Raw genomic sequence first — 17500 nt, forward strand, 5'->3', positions numbered from 1 at the left:
GCGGATTTACGATTATTGACATATATATGGTGTTCAAAACGTAGGTATTGTCTCTCTAGACACAATAATTCCCACAAAGTTGCGATTCAGCAAAAAATGTATAACTTGTACAATTTAGGAAAACTACAACGACACCAAACATTAAATGGAAGTAATACATCACAGCTCTCATTTATATTCGGAGTTGTATGCTAAACGTAAGAATTATATCATCGCCAACATAAACTCTAGAACATCAACGGATACTCACTGAAGCACAAGATGAGCTTAAAGGTTGTTGGGTTAAAGATTTAAGGACTTTTATTAACTTTCTACTTCACCACGATATGGTAGGAAATGTAAATTTTGCATTCACCGTGGTTGGCGTTGGTTTGAATATTTAATTAGCTTTCTTTTAAAGAGGTTTTACTCAGATATTGATGAAAAGTTTCCTTAGAGGAAATTCGGACTCATTTGAATGGAAACCTGGGTTTCTCCTGGTGTGCTAGAAGAGGAAAATCAATTCAGCTTCCTCTATAAGACAAATTAGTTGGACACAGGATTATATTGAAACGTCCACGATAGTTCCAACAGGTTTATTTTACGTTTTAAACGGCGGGCTTCCACTAAAGCCACAATGAGAATGTTTATAGTATAGCGTGGGTTTACAGAATTCAAACTGGTGGTGGAATAGGAACGTAAACCTATAATCTACTGAGAAACGGTGAAGAATTCACAGTTCACCCGATATCATAATTACCATGAATTATTTTCTCTCTCGTTATTCTTGTACACTGCAGGTGGAGGTTGTTTTACAGAGCATATTGACTTAAGTTTGGCGTTTATTGCAAGAACGAAAATATTCATAGTTCGATGAAGATGCGTCTCGATTAATCATTTATCATTCACGGCACATCGCTGGAGGTTTGGTGAGTTCCAGAAGAGGCTTATATTTAGCGCTAGGTCGCCGTTTCAGTGCATTCAATAGTTCGACATTCAACTCGTTTAAATTAACAAAACTCGATCTGGATTGAAGCGCATGCACCAGTCTTCTTGTCGATTACTCGCAAATTAAAACTGGTCTTCTATTACATTAATTTTGACACATTGACGGCGATACAGACCACAAGCCAGGAAAATGGAATTCTTGTTTAGTAAGGTACGAGTAAACTTAAATAACTTGCTTTTAATTATAACAGTGTAACTGACACGAATTAGTGTCGGAGTAGGATCACATTCAGTTTAAAATTTCCACAACTCATGATGTTATAATAGCTTACAACTATTAAATTTCATGCTTCAGCCCTTCGACTAATGAACTAACTGAAGATTATTCTATTTCTGTAATTCTACTTTCTCCAAACAATAATTCACAGGAGATAATTTATCGAAATCGTACTCGAAGTTGATAATCTATGGTAACTATTGGTAACCGTTATATGCTACAGGTTATATGTGTTAATTTGACACACTCAAACTGCAAAACGCCGGCTGATTCGATTTAGTAGGAATTGCTTGTTTACCTCTTGAAGTATATTAGCGTTAAGTGATTTTGAATTTTTACATGATAATAATTAGATGTGTATAAGAATAACAAAGAAATTATGCTTGCATGACAGGTTCATAACTCTATTGGTGCGCCTCTCGTATTTTTTTTTTTCTGTTATAAAAATTATGTCAACATCAATTTATAAAGGTAATTTGGTGAAACTCGAAACTGAAAACTGAAGCTTTTGAAACATTCGTCGTCGACTCGAATTTACCCAACAAACAGTTGTAGCCAGCGTACAGTGATCAAGAATAAAAAGACTGAAATAGTATTATTTGTAAAAAAAACTTTCAACATCAACAGTACTTCAACTTTACAGTTGATTTTGCAAATTTTACGTAAAATTATTATAATTACTGCTACCGGCAAACTGCGAAAATGGCTAATGGAGGCGGATACCAAAGGAAGGAACACACTGAGGAAAGGAAAGACGGATACACATAAAATTTGATAAAGTTAAACTAAATAATAACTAAATGTTAATTCGTGATATTGAATAAAATAGAATACCGATGAAGAAAAAGTCAGGAAAACGAAAGCGGCGATACAAAAGCTTCGTTATGTCTACAAATGTTCGGAAGCCGATTAACGCTTATCCCCGAGGTTTTAATCTCGCTCTTTAAAGGCTAACTTTAAGCTAATGATAAAGAAACTTTTTGTCAAAAGTGAGGGACGAAAGTCTTTTTGAAGAATCTTTATCGACTGGGGCCGCTTTCCATATGTCAGAGCTGGCAGGCCACACCGGTTGGCCTGCATATGTAAATCGAATGTGTCATTTTAAAATTTTGAAGGGATGTTGCTACAAAATCTTTAAAAAATATCACTCCTAAGATGGTAAGTGCTATTTTAAAGAAATTCGAAGAACAAGGGTAAAACGGATTTCTCAAATTGGTGCATTCCGTCTACGAACAGAACAGTCTGGCCGAGCAGTTTTGACACGTAAAAAGCGCCCTAGAATTAGCTTAATCGGGCTTTGAACAATTAGGCCCAGTTGCTGCCAAGCTATAATTTAAAGTATAAGTTGATATTTTTAAGACAACGACAAAAATAACCCGTAAATTTGGTATTTTTCAGGTCCGTCAGTGTTTAGTTTATGTCAGACATCTGTGAATGGCTGCAATACCCAACATATGACGGCTGAGGACATGAATCAGGCCATGCACCAGTGTAACGAATCAACGGAAGTGAAAATGTCGGTTGAAATGTCAGAAACGTACACCGATCAAGGAGAACACGTGATGCTCAAACCGGTTAAAGCCAATAAGTATGATATGGAGGACACCATGTGCAGTGATGGAGATGGGGTTCCACAGAGAGAGGTTCGACTTCAACCTCAACCTCATTCAAAATGGCGTCTTCTTTCTCATCTGGATCTTCCAGAATGGCTTCGTGGCAATCCCTTCTTATCTCATTACCACAGACCTCCTATGCCATCTTTTGGATTCTGCTTCAAGAGCATTTTTAAAATCCATACAGAAACGGGAAATATATGGACCCACCTGATTGGATTTGTTGCCTTTGTTTGCATCACAATGTACATGTATTTGCGTCCAATCACTACCTCTGCTCCATTCCCCAACGACTGGCAGGAGAAGCTTGTGTTCGGTGCTTTCTTTGCTTGTGGAATTTTATGCTTAGGATGTTCGTGGATTTTCCACACCGTGCATTGTTATTCTAAGACAGTTTCGAAAATATTTCGCAGGTAAAGAATTTTAAGCTTTAGAGCGATGGCCAAACTGGAAGCACATGGGTCGCAATGGGTACCCAAGTGGAGTCTTTTTTTTTTGGGGGGGGGGGGGGGGGGCATTTCCAGTGCAGATCTGCGCGATCGCGTACTCCAAAAAAAATGACTTCTGCCTCCTCATCAGAGTCAACTTGCTTTTGGTAGCGAAATTGCGGGCGAATTTGAGCCTGATCAAAGATAACACACGTTCACTCAAATTGAGTGAGCACCTGACTGAAGTGAGCACCCTTCCATCCCCACCCCACTAAAGGAAACAAACTGTCACCTCGACGAGAATCGAACCCACGACCTCCGGATTTGATGGATTTGATCGTCAGTTGCTCTACCGACTGAGCATGAACTACGAGGCCAGCTGGAAGCAAGTCGTGGGTGAATATAGTGGTAATTAAAGGGACACTGTCACGGCGATTTTGCTGTAGTTTGGTCAAACTGCTCAAATATTTGCCAAAGAACCGTCTTCCTACCATGAAATTGTTGTTAGAGCGCCGGGAAGAAGATATTAAGAGATTTAGCCAGGGAAGAACAAGCTATAAGCAATTTTTAGCGACTTCTCCACAATACGCAGGAAGAACTTGAAAAAATTAGCCATATTTTCAAGCGTTAATCCATTTCCATCCTAGCCATCCACAGCCAAACATAACTTATACTAGTTTCTATGCACTAATAGGGTTATTGTTAACGAAACTGAACCACTATTTTGACGATTCCATCGATTCAAATATGTCTTTCTGGCTACTCAATATAGGTGACACTGCCCCTTTAAGTTAATGTGAATGTCAAGGGTACAAATGAATGCACAATGATACAATGAATACTCATTTATATTGCCTTATTTTCTCACCAGCCTGGACTACTCAGGTATCGTGTTGTTCATTATGGGCTCATTCATTCCTCCTCTTTACTACGGATTCTACTGTTCCAGAGTTCTAAAAATTGCCTACATGACCTTGACCTGTTTTCTTGGTGTCACGTGTATCATTGTTCCATTGTGGAGCAAATTCAACCAATCCAAGTACAGGATATTTAGAGCAGGTGAGTTCGACCAGGGCTCGGAGTGAGGATCCTACATTTGGTTAGTTCTGGCTAGTTGGTTGGTTGACTCGACAATTCTGTCAGAAGCTCGTTAATTTGTTAACCCACTGGCTTGTTTCGTTCACTCCTGGAGCAAGTAAAATAAAGCTGATTGTTTCATCATTGCTACCTTATTTAAGCCTTATTCAACCAAGGACCAAAATCAAACAGAACAGAGCAAAAACTCAACAAATAAGTCGTATTCTTTGATACATTCATGAAGGCATAATTCGCTCTCCAAAAGCATGCAAGTTGGATGCCAGATTTGTGTTTTTTTTTTCTTTGTTGTTTTATAAGACAGTTCGACGCCAATAGTACAAACTCTGAACAGCCACTCAAATTTCCTTCATTCTGAAAAATCTGCTGTTTGAGTGTTAACATGCCGGGTTAATATTGGAAGCATATTAACCCCCCAAAACGAACAATATTAATTATTTTACGCATCAGACGTTATTTGATAAATTCATTCACAGCCATGTATCTGTTTTCTTTCAGTTCTATTTTGCCATAAACTCATATTACAGTTACTATTAAATTTAAATTCAGGTAGCTTCTATTGTGCTCGCATCTCTCATGTTTAAGAGTAACGTCATCGATTCATAGTCGCCGTGTTAGACTTTTCGATCCCTGAACAACCTCAGAAAATCGTTCAAACCGATTCCAAAGTAATCAAAACTAATAAAGCTAGAAATGCTGTTAAGGGGGTAAAATAAGAAAGGGTAGAAAAATATACTTAAAGCTTTTCATAAAAAGGAAAACAAATGTCGAAAAATATGGCTGTCAAAATCTTGTTGAACCTTGTTCCAATGAAAACATCATATTAAGTGAACAATTAAATGTTATAACAAATTTGTTGCCTAGGCTGAATAAGGATAACTGGCATCGACGTTTTTACCAGAAACTACCAAGCAATAATCTCTGGACATAAACACTTTTGTTTCACTAGTCTGAGAGCAGCGCTAGTTGACTAGTACAGCTTTTTTTATTTGTTTGTTTGTTTGTTTGTTTGTTTGTTGTTGTTGTTGTTGTTGTTGTTGTTTCCAGCACTTATGAAATTTGCGCTGGTTAACTAAAATCACTTTTTTTTAGGGCTACTCCTTGTATTTGGATGGTCGGGTGTAGTCCCCGCTATTCATCTCATATCAGAGTATGGAGTGGAGCTGGTTATGCGTCAGGTGGCATTAGAATGGATGGGACTCATGTCCTTCTTGTACACTGTTAGTGCTGTCACATATGCTACAAGGATTCCAGAGAGGTTCTTTCCAGGGAAGTGTGACATTTGGGTAAGCAGATGACATCCTCAAGTAGAAAGGCTGGTTTTCATGCGATGGCGAATAATCGCCACCGATCAGTGCCGTAACAAATTTCAGCTTAGCCGTTGTAGCCTGTGTGTTAATTGTAGCCGGGGTGTTTGTACACCGGATTATTAGCGACGCAGTATGGTAAGCAGGGATGCTTTACAGTTAGCTAAAATTTTCGGTTAGTTACAAGTCCGCAATAGCCATCCAGTCGCTCTTTCCTTTCCAAACTGGCAATCTCATTGCTAGATCAAAAGCCTCACGTAAGGGTGCACGTATCCAACAAATGGCAATCAAACATTGTGTAATTAAAACAATAATTTCGGTTTCAACCTTCGGGAACGAAAAAAGTAGAATATTTGCGAAGATAGTCCGGCATCATTTTGTCAGTGACAGAGGAGGTGAAGAATAGATCCTTAGAAGTAAACGATATACGTCTGAATTTTTGTCTCACAAACTCATTTTACTCATTGCATTATGTTTCCCCTTTTTCTCCTGTTTAGTTTCAAAGTCATCAAATCTTCCATGTACTTGTGGTGATTGCAGCGTTTGTCCATCTGCATGGCATCTGTCAAATGGCGCGTTATAGGTTCGACCAGGGAACCACGTGTGAATCATGATCTCAAAAGAGCAACAACTTTACACAAAGTATCTGCAAAGCTGAAAACCTAAGGGAACGCTCCTCTTGCTCTCTGCCTCTCGTGATAGGCTATCTTCAAGAACGTGAATCAGATTGAGATGATTATAACAAACAAATGGAAAGAGTGATATGTTACAGGATTTCCCTGCAACTGATATGCTTTGGAGCAGTACTGACTGTCCAAGTAACCGTGTACACCTCACAAACATGTTTCATTGTAATGAAAGAAAATGCAGAATGACCAATTTGAGCAGGAGACGGGCCCATATGTTCGTGTTCTAAAGAGAGAACTGTCCTCACGAGGTGCCTGTTTTTGAGAATGTCTTTCTTGGGGGAGGTCTGAAAGATGTATTTCTTAAATACGTGTTTCTCTTGGAGAGATATCTCTCTTTGAGAAAGGTCCATCTTCGAGAGGTCTGTCTAAAGAGTGAGATGAAAAAGATTCAAGGAGAGCAGGTTCCAACTCATCTGTTTTGAGAAGTCATTAAGGGAGATGGAGTAACTGAAAAGGAGGATCAGCTTATCTGATGTCAGCTGGCTGGCACTCGGTCGGAAAGAAGCGTTTAGTAATGGACAGAAAAACAAAATACAGAAGATAGAACCAAAAACACCAGATTCAACAAAATGTTTCCTTTTTCTTTAGTTTTCAGATTGTTTAAAAGGTCCTTGTTTTGTTTGTTTCAAGTAAGCTGCTGGTCAGCGAATTCTACATTATGCTGACTGTTGACATTTTTAAACAACCGTTGTTATCGCAACTCACTTCCAAACTACACAGTGGAACCTTGGTTTAACGAAGTGCCAAGGAACTAGTGAAATTGGTTCCTTATATCGAGGTTCTGTTCCATACAATATAAAAGGCCGAGCTAAAGAATATTGTTCGTTACACCGAGGACTTCGTTATATGGAGGTCGTTAAATCGATCGAGGTTCCACTGTACAACAAGAACGCTTACCCTAGGGTATTACGAGACTTTTTGTCGCCAGCTATTTTATAATATAAAATCTAAATTCGCGCCCGAGCCGTGAAACGCCTCAGTAACACCAAGTACAAGACAAGCTGGTCAGTTGTAACAAAAATACATTCAATCAGCAATGCCTCGCTCTCGCAGAAAAAAAAAAAACAAAGAGGCAAAAACTTCATTATTTTCTTTCAACCAGTATTGCACTGAAAACAGCGAAACTTAGCTTGGACGGTTTTAACACTCTATTAAGGTACCTATACTACCTTTCGGTCTTATTGCGTGAGCTTTCATCCGGCAATATTAATTATCCCGCTTTTACAAACATGACTGTAAAGTTTTTTTGCATGGCTTTATGTTCTCCAGCAGGACTGATTCAGCTTAGCTTAAGCTAAATCAGTTCACTATATTTTATTTTCGAAGTTTTTCGTGAACAGGGCAGGTCAGGCTTATTCTTTGCTTATTTTCTCATGAGCAATTGTAAATGCACACACAAGAAAACCGGCCGATAAATCCAAAGCCATCTGTTCAAGGCGCGCGTCTATTGAAAGGAATCTATTTTTCATACGGAAGATTGTGTGCGACCCCTACTGCACTTGTTTTAGTAATTAGAAAGCAGTTGATCGAGGTTCGGGGACATTAAACAATCGGCGATTATTTTAGTCTTTGCAGTTTTGCTTTAAATTACTATGTATTGTATTAAGTTAACAAGTTTCGATTCAACGAAACGTTGATTTTAGGTCTCTTTTTATATTGCGTATAATTGAAGTGGAAATTAAAAGTCAAGAACAACTGCAAGTTTAATATTATTTGATTAATTCCTTTATTTAGTTTTTTAGTTATAATAAAGATTGATCTGTTCAGATGCTCTACTTAAAAATTTAAGTTGCAGAAAGTTTAAGGAAACGAACTTTCATTCCAGACATCGAATTTACTACCGGTTGTGGTTTTACGAACTCTCATTTTACGGTTAGAACGACAGTCTACGTTGATAAATAAGGACAACAACAGACCGGGCGGGGTCGGTGACCTTCACCGTCTGCAACGTCTTGCATGTTGATCGAGAGGACAAAAGAACGAACAACAGAACAATGTTACCAGCCCTAAAAACAATGCAGCTGCAGGTTATCAAGGTCGACTGAAAAAAGAGCTTTTAAAAGGTGCAGATCTACTGGGCTGGTTTCTTTTCATATTTCACACACCAGAAAATGGGACATTCAAAATACAGGGGTGATACACTTTTCCAACCAGTATTGCGCCTACTATTGCACCTACAGATCCTAAAACCAAACTATGCCCACAATTCAGTCGATCTACACTGACACAACCAGACTCAAGCCGTTAAGCGGTTGACACACGGTTCAACATCGTACAACATTTGTTGAGCAACAACTGCTGCACGATGTTGAGCCATGTGTCATCAGCGTCAACGATTGGCTAGCGCCGTTCAACAAGTGGCAACTTGTTGAATGGAATAGAACTTATCTCTATTCCGTTCAACTGTGTTCAACAACGTTCAACATGTTGAACATCCTATTTCAACATTCAACACTGCATGACACACTGTTCAACATTTGTTGTTGAACAGGAGCCGCAATATTTACTGGTCAACAAATGTTGAACCGTGTGTCACCAGTTTTAGACTGACCAAGAGGAAGAAAGTAGTCTTCCTCATTGCAATTGAATGGTTTAGTCTAGTTCCTTAAATTGTACTTTTTAATAGGTAATTGTCTGGTCGAACCTTGTATGCTGAGACACGCTTTGTTGAAGTTAAAATCTCACTCAATTCCAGCATATTTGCTGCTATTGAGTAACACTGTCACTAAAGAAAATAAATTTCTTTATGGGCAAATTCTTAGCGGAAAGACGCGGTTACTTCGAAAACTGAATGAACCGAATAAAAAAACCGAAGCCGAAGTACAATCGTACTTCGGTAAATGGAGTACAATAGACTAAAAACTGACATAGGAGTGGAAGTAAAACCGAACAAAGCTGCCGAAGATGAGCCGAACTACAACAGATCCAAATACCGAATCCCAATAACACAAAAAAGGCCGAATAAAATTTGTACAGCGCTCCAAGCGAGTGGAAAACTAAAGGGAAAGAGCCAACGCCCAAGGACCGAAGCTATAAGTGGCTAAACCAACTACATTATACACTTTTAAATTAATAGGAAGCAGAAGCACCTGGACTTCTGACTGCGCAATGTGGTTTTAGAGTTGATCTAGAGCTCTATTTACTCCCCACCTACCCAACCCACAAGGAATTTTACTCACCAACTCTATCAATGCCTTCTTTCAGCGTCTCGACCCTGAAAAGAACTTAGCCTAGTCTTCCTCTGATAAGATTTTCACAAGAAACGCGGTATAACGGAAAAGAGTACAGAAGACACAGGAGATCCCTACTCTTTCACTTGTTCCCTTCGTTCTCCGCACTAAGGAATGTTCTTCGGTTAAGGTTGACCACGGTACAGGTCAGGTCTGGTTGCGTGAATGGGAGGCAGCTGATAGTTTCTCAGAGGGTTGGTGAGCAAGCTGGCTGGGCAGCTGGATCAGGCTGTACCTGGCCTGTTGAGACTGGAATTGAATGCTCCGGAACTGAAGTTATCTGGTAGCTTGATGTTTGCGCTCAGCAGGGACAGAGGGAACTAGAAAAACGAGACAAAGAGGAAACATTAAGGACGACTTAGAAAAGATATCAAACCTAAAGAACAAAGAATGACCTACATGGGCCTTTTTTCAACAAGATGTTCCCCTGTTAAAGGCCAACTCCTCCTTCCTTTCACACCTTTGTGGGTGTGAATTGCAAATTTAGACACTTTTAGGCCGTGGCGCGTTACAGACTGATCACTCAAGCACCCTCAATGTTTCAATGTTTCAAAATCTAATAAATCACTATAGCAATCGGAGCAACTACAGAATACAGGGCCACTTTGGTCCACACACATAAGAACGACACATAACACAATAGAACGACACAATAGATGCTATTATTATGTAAATAAGTGGCCCTGTATTCTGTAATTTAGCCCAGCAATGCAAGACGCCAGTTTTAATTCGGTTAACAGGGTTTAATCCGAAAAGTAAGCCAATTTTGTCAGTAAGGGTCGAAGAAAAAGACGCATGTTATTTGTCAGTTGCTTACGCTTTGATGGGTGATTGACAACTGAAGGTGAGAATGGCCAGCCCCCGGGTCCTGTTATACCGGAATTTCCTGTTTAAAAGACCAAAACTTGCCTGAGTTGACACTAAAAGAGATCAATATCTTAAAGCAAAAACGGGCACTGACCAGGATTTAATCAAGGTTTTGTCTGTTCCCAGTTCCCACGCTTTTTCGTCATGCTTCCCAGTGATCCAGTAAACAAAATCGGGTGGGGCCAAATTGACCAACAAGGAAAGAGTTGCTCCTTAGGAGCCAAGGAGTCTGAACATAGTCTTTTTTCAGGGACCTTGCACAGGGCCCTGGTGTGGGCACCTGGTCAAAACAGGGCCTATGATTACAAAGTCAATGACAAAGCTAAATAAAATAAATATAAATAGAAACTGAGTTGCCACGCAAACGCGTCAAAATTGGTGAGGACCCGTCAGTAATCATGAGCAGAGGAGAGAAGCTACAGACCTGTATTAAGCGGCACCGTATTAAGCGGTCAACCTCTATTAAGCGGTCAGTTGTCAAACTCCCGAAAATTACTTCCCTTAATTACTGTAATCCTGACCTGTATTAAGCGGTCACCTCTATTAAACGGCCGCGGTCGCCCTATACTAAGTCCCAACGAGCTGTTTCTATTGTATTGACCGGTTTTAAACGGTCACTTTGTAAAAGGAAACAACTTTAATGACAAATAGCGTGCCAGGTAATTGAGTTTCTAAAGCCTTGGTCAAACGGCGCATGGTAGTCGATGATAGTTTATGATAACCAAAACTATCATCCACTATTATCAACTATCAAGCGGGTGGTCAAACGGCTCAAAGAAACTCGTGATAGCTGACGACAGTTTATAGTGAGCCTCTAGTGTCAGGCACCTGCCGAGTGTCAACATCGCAAACAAAACTTCGCAGGGATGAATTTTTTGCGGCGAAAGAAAGCAGCTGCCTGCTTCGTTTTCCTTCAGTTGTTGGAAGAAGTAACTGAAAATTAATCTTGAGAGCGCTAGTGGAGAAAACAGCTGACCGAAGAACTATCATCAACTATCATAAAGAATTTGAACAGGCTCAAAGTGAATGATGGTTGATGATAGTCGATGTTATACAATGAACTGTGTAAAACTCGCGTTTTGATTGGTCTAGAGGAGTGTGTGATTAGAGTATAGACGCACGATTGACGTCATCGAGTGGTGTGACCGGCGCACGTGATCAGAGTCTAGAGTCCAGCCAGAGCGACTGGTCAACAAAGTTTTGCAAACTGTTTTTGTGAGTAGCGGACAAACACAGGAAAATTTTCGCAGGAAAGGAAAACTTTCCAATAAAACATTGGGCAAAGACCGTTGAGAGCGACCTCAACCAGGACAAAAAAGCTAGAACTTTGTTGTGACGTGAAAGGAAGCAAATATTTGTCGAAATATGTCGCCGATAAAAATCCGGTAATGGCGAGTAAATCGATTACTGACAAATCGCAGTGAAGTGACTTACATGCTGTAATATTTTGGGGTCAGGATTTCCTTCTGGAATAAAGGTTAGTTTTGAAAATATTGTTAGTGAAATTCTTTCGGATTATACTCTAATTTAGACGATCACAATTGCATGTGTGTAGTAGTCTAAAACTGAGTTTGCCGGAAAGTTTTTGACTCAGCTCAGGCAACGCGATGCTCGCTCACGAAATGTGTTGAAATGTCTTCGTTATTGTATAAAACAAATACATTCCATTTTGCTGGAGAAGATCTACCAACGACCGAAGAATTTACATACCTTGGGAGCACAGTCAGACATGACGGTGGGGCAGGCAGCGACATCAAGAACCGCCTCAGTAAGGCCAGAAATGCGTTTAGAATGATGAACAACGTTTGGAAGTTATCCCAGTACAGCACCAAGACCAAACTAAGACTGTACCAGAGCTGTGTAATCTCCACCCTACTGTACGGCTCGGAATGTTGGAGGATGACAGAGAGCGACCACAACAAGCTGTCTACCTTCCACACGAAAAACCTCAGAAGAATCCTACGTATATTCTGGCCTGAAACCATCTCCAACCAAGAACTTCTTGCTCGCTGCAACCAGGACAGCATGGGAACCATCATTATGCGAAGACGATGGAAATGGATCGGACATGTCATGCGACGGGAGCAAGACAACATCACTCGCACAGCCCTTCACTGGACACCAGAGGGGAGACGCAGACGAGAACGACCCAAGATCACCTGGCGTCGGACTGTGGAAGCAGAACTGAAGACCTTACATCATACCTGGGGAACCATTCAGAGGCTGGCCCGGGACAGACAGGAGTGGCTTAATTTTGTTGCTGCCCTACATGCCAAGCCGGCATATGGGCATGAGTAAGTGAGTAATTCCATTTTGCCGTGGGTCTGTACTCTGATAACGCACAGAGGACGTCAAAACGAGGTAAGAACATCAGTCACGCTACTCGCCTGCGGCTCGTAGCGTACTTCTTTGTTCTCACCACTTTTTGACGTCATCTGTGCGTTATCAGAGTACAGACGCACGGCAAAATGGAATCTATTTGTTAAATAGCGCATTATAGTTGGTGGTCAAACGAGCGCGCGCGCTTTAATTATCATCGACTACCATCAACTATCTTCGACTATCATGCGCCGTTTGACCAGGGCTCAATGAGCTGCACGATCTTGGCGTTAATGTTTTATTAGTCCGTTTCTGTACTGGTGCCCTTTGTCAAACCATTTTATCGCCGAACTTTCTTAACCAAGGAAGTGATTTTGTGAGCGCTTTGGTGCATAAACCGCACACTAAGTTATTGAATGTTCTATGAAACCTCGTTGTTATTGTATTTGACATGTATTCTGTGCAACCACAAGGCCATTCCCCGAGGGTGACCGCTTAATACAGGTTCGGGTTCGACTGAAGTTAGAAAATAATAGAAGTCGCACATTAACATTCAAAATATTCGAAACTTAGAGGTAAATGTTACACAGTCAAGCAAAATTTGGCAGAAAATCGCAAGGGAATTTATTCATAAATTATGCAAAGGTTTCCGATACAAGTACTTTACTTTCGCACGACTGATCAATTTTAAATTAATAACCAGGATTAACTTAAAACCGTTCCCCAAGTGCAAATTAAAACGACCGTTAACCGAATAAAAACAAAAATAACGGTCAAAAACAACTGTACAGAAAATTAATATATAAACTTTAAACAAAAACAACAATACAAAAGATTGCCTGCTTTAGAACTAGCACTCAAATAAAATCGTAGTGAAGAAGCTAGAGCGTCATTTTGAAGCAGAAGACAAAAAATGTCAGTCTGTCAAGAGCTTCACGAATAATTGAAGATGAGAAAAAAGCTAACCTGATCAGTTTATTTTACAGCATTATCAGATGAATACATGTTACGGAGCGCGACGGACAAAACACGCGGCGACTTGTTTACTGACCTGTTGACTTGCGAAGCGAACTTTCTCCAACATTTCCTGGAGGTACTCGACAGGATCAATTCCTTCAATCAGCTTTTCTGCAAACTGATCTGCTGACAATAAAAATACTTGTTTAAATCTAAACTGGTTATTATATGATAAGTTAGTCGGCTGCCGGTGTTCAAACTTTTGTCAACAGAACAAGTTTGCGCCGCCTTCTTTCAAACTTGCAAAACGTTCAGTCTAAGTTCATAAGAAAAGATTTATCAAACACACTCACCATTTTTGCGGTGTTTAGGCTCTTTCCGCGATTAAACACAAGATGTAAGAGTTTAAAAGAAATTGACGAAGAACAATGACCGCAAAACGTTGTCTGCTTGTGTTTCAAACGTTTTCCTGTGCTGAATGAAAACTTTAACGAAGCACGATGTTTCCAACAAACCCACGTGCATTAAAAACACTTCGGTGATTGGCTAGTTTCAATGCACGGGTGGTCACGCATTAATGTTTCACTTTTTATTTATTAATATTTTTGCATACAATTAATTAACAACAAAATAATGAAAGTACTTTGATAAGTTTTCTGTCGGTGCGAACAACAGGTTCCAACCTGTTGGAACGGGGAAAAAAGTGAAATACCGTGTGCTTCGGAAAATTTGGAGCCGATTCGTGCGTTGATTTGAATTTCAGCCGGTTGAATCGGAGATTTTCGCTAAATGGAAGACGACCCAGGGCCACTGCCTATTCAGTTTTCAGAATCCGTTTTTTTTTTTTTTTTAATTGATTCTGTGTAATTCTGGTTAACCCTGTCTAAATAAAGTGTTGTTTCCAGCACAATACCGGAAGGGGAATATAGTATTCGGGAGTTTGGTTAGCCAACTAGAGAGCGCGAAAATTGCTATCCCTTATTAGGTCTGAGAAGTAGAACTGAGACAAATTTTTGTTCCTCGTATAAATTTCAGGTAGCATAATCCGACCGGTTTTTTCAAAACCTTTCCCTCCAACTCTAGCTTCTCGAATTCCTAATCCATGAGTTGACTAATCATGAATTGATTAAGCCGCACTTACGCAGCACCATATTTCCCTTGAAGAAATTCATCAGTCTAGTAGAAGATAAACAGTCGATTTAAATGTTCTTACATCATAGCCAGTCTTATATTAACGTCTTATTAATGCTGACAGTTCTGATGACTGCCAGCCATCTTTATCAAAACTTGAAAAAGACGAAAAGTGTCAGAAGCCTTAAATAGGCTTCTGAAGGTGTTAATTATTGCGATAATACGCAAAGTCACTCTGTAGACGCCCCCCCCCCCCCCCCCCCTCCGCACTGGTTTGCGCATTTATCGCAATAATTAACACCTTCAGAAGCCTATTTAAGGCTTCTGACACTTTTCATGTTTTTCAAATTTTGATAAAGATGGCTGACAGTCATCGGAACTGTCAGCATTAATAAGACGTTAATATAAGACTGGCTATGATGTAAGAACATTTGAATCGACCAATTTTTTCATATCTATTAATGACAGCCGAGGTGGCCTCTCTTATAAGCCTGGTGGTTTCTTGAGGTCTACTCCCCGTTATTGTAAATAAAATGATTTCTTTTTTTTTTAGTAAGGCAAGTAAATGATGATGATGATGATGATGATGATGATGATGATGATGATGATGATGATGACGATGACGCGCCGACGACTAAGGTTGATTTCCACTGCAACCATCACTTTTTGTTTTGTTGGGAGTTTTCGTGTTCTTGGTTGGTTTGGTTTATCAACATTTTAAACCAGCTGAAAACTCGGTTGAAAACGATGAGTATAGCGCACGCTGACATGTCAGCAGGCAAGAAACAAAATGGTGATCGATTGATACTGGTTAATTATTACTATACAACAGTTAACAATGCTGGCTTGATAATGTCGTCTGTATTGGAGTGCGTTCCAATTAACATGCCTAAGGAAATGTTCGAAGTGAACTTCTTTGGAGCTCTGCGCTCGATCCAAGCTGTGCTGCCAGGCATGAAAGCGAGGCAGAGTGGTCATATCATCAAAAACAGCAGCCATTTTGGAATCGTGGGAAATCCATTTCACGAACTCTACTGTACATCAAAGTTCGCCTTGGAGGGGCTCTCTGAAGCTTTGGCTCCCAATTTGCTCCAATTTAACATCCGGTATAGGTTTAGTTCAGGGACTAGTTCAGTGCGTTCAATTCTCTGATATCTATTGCCTGAGGTCAGTTCTTGAATAGTCAGAACACAGGCCTAACTGGGAGATTCAGTTACATCTCGAAATAGTTTCAGTTACATTTGATCATGTTATGCGGTGGCACAATAGCCTCTTTCCTAGTCGACAGAACATGACCGTATTTAACCTAGGCGGTTTTGAATTTCGAATTCTCTCTAAGCTTGAGGTTGGGGGCGCGAGTCTGCTTAACAACGTAAGGGCAACATTATTAAAGCTATTGCTATGACAGTGAGACCTAGAGAATATATACTACGTCCAACACTGTTTCCACTGAGCTCCGTCAAATGTGACAATGACGTCACATGCCGTGGAAATTACGTCATTAATTCTGAACAGCCGCAATTCTTCTAGATAATTCTTGGTTTGTTCAAAAACCCCAGAAAACGGTTAAAATTGGCTGATAAGGGAAACCAAAGCGAACCGGCTAAAATTCCATACAAACCAAATCGGGACGACAACAAATGATATTTTAATCAAACGCAAAATAAAATCAAAACATATCAAATTCTGCCCAGACAAGTTTGCTGACTCGTCAGTGAAGAAGGTTAAAAATCCACTGAGAAGTTGAGTACAGCCAACTAATCCAAAGTTTTTTTCAGGTTTCGCGGCGCCACCTGTTTCTAATAACACCAATAAGGTCATAACCGGGAAAGTTACTGTTCTTATCACTGACCGTTTTCAGTCACGTTTCTTTGCTTCATAGGTGTTCTATACTGGAGCCAGGTCCTGTGGAATCCGCTCTATGGGGAAATATGGAAGCCTGGATGAAGAAGTACGAAATGTCAACACCTGACGAAAAGAGTCTAGCATTCAAGGAAATTGCTAGGGGAAAGGTGCTTGGTTTGATCGGTGAAACAAGTCAGAGTGGAATGGAAGTCGCTGAAATAGTGAAAACCATCATTTTGAGCAAAAAGCCAAACCTACGCTATCAAATTAATGATAAGTTTAATCTCGAAGAGGTGAAGGCTAAGCTCACGGATCCACCTGGCAACGTATTGGTGGAAATGTTAAAAAAGAGCTACTTCGGATAAGTGGAATAAATTATTCAACTCATGGATCGATATTTTTTTGAAAAGAAAAAATTGACTTAAGAAAGTGTTTTAAAAGCGCAGAGATCGTAATTGAGTTCAGTATTATTTTTTTTTTATCTTTGATCTGAGAACGCTTTTATATCAAACAAGAGTAGTTGTTGTAAGTTGTTAAGTATGCCTTGAAATAAATATGTTTGTTTAATCAAACTTCGGTCGTTGGTCATTCAGTTTTCAATATTGAGGCATGTATTAATGTTTTGTACTCGGAGTGCAATATAAAATAACACGTAGACAAGGTAGATTTAGCCTGCGTACTGAAGGGGAGAGAACAAGGGGCTCGCACGCGACGCGCGAGGGAAGCAAGTAAGAGTGAAATTTCCCACTTTTCCTCGCTCCTCTCGCGCGTGTTGGGCATCACAAGGTAGCAATTCTGTGAAACACGAAATTATA

General features: G+C 40.0%; 2 protein-coding genes across 2 annotated transcripts; both read left to right on the forward strand.

The window, feature by feature from the left end:
* The first annotated feature begins 429 nt into the window (after positions 1-429).
* On the forward strand, positions 430-8020 carry LOC146465044 (adiponectin receptor protein 2-like). Its single transcript, XM_085128919.1, has 6 exons — positions 430-908; positions 1102-1138; positions 2603-3230; positions 4117-4304; positions 5433-5626; positions 6145-8020. The coding sequence occupies exons 3-6, from the start codon at positions 2659-2661 to the stop codon at positions 6259-6261; spliced, it is 1071 nt and encodes a 356-aa protein (XP_084985045.1). The 5' UTR covers positions 430-908; positions 1102-1138; positions 2603-2658; the 3' UTR covers positions 6262-8020.
* Positions 8021-15678: 7658 nt separating this feature from the next.
* On the forward strand, positions 15679-17113 carry LOC146465045 (retinol dehydrogenase 8-like). The gene is made up of 2 exons (XM_085128958.1): positions 15679-15946; positions 16723-17113. The coding sequence occupies exons 1-2, from the start codon at positions 15693-15695 to the stop codon at positions 17048-17050; spliced, it is 582 nt and encodes a 193-aa protein (XP_084985084.1). The 5' UTR covers positions 15679-15692; the 3' UTR covers positions 17051-17113.
* The last annotated feature ends 387 nt before the right edge of the window (positions 17114-17500 follow it).

Source organism: Pavona decussata, unplaced genomic scaffold (assembly GCF_977016875.1).
Source record: "Pavona decussata unplaced genomic scaffold, jaPavDecu1.1 SCAFFOLD_157, whole genome shotgun sequence".
NCBI classification, from domain to species: domain Eukaryota; kingdom Metazoa; phylum Cnidaria; class Anthozoa; order Scleractinia; family Agariciidae; genus Pavona; species Pavona decussata.

Coding starts and splice junctions, on each gene's coding strand:
- LOC146465044 (XM_085128919.1), top strand. CDS start 2,659: ATGACGGCTGAGGACATGAATCAGGCCATGCACCAGTGTAACGAATCA. Junction 3,231..4,116: donor GTTTCGAAAATATTTCGCAG/GTAAAGAATTTT, acceptor TTTTCTCACCAG/CCTGGACTACTCAGGTATCG. Junction 5,627..6,144: donor CAGGGAAGTGTGACATTTGG/GTAAGCAGATGA, acceptor TCTCCTGTTTAG/TTTCAAAGTCATCAAATCTT.
- LOC146465045 (XM_085128958.1), top strand. CDS start 15,693: ATGTCGTCTGTATTGGAGTGCGTTCCAATTAACATGCCTAAGGAAATG. Junction 15,947..16,722: donor TTGCTCCAATTTAACATCCG/GTATAGGTTTAG, acceptor TTTGCTTCATAG/GTGTTCTATACTGGAGCCAG.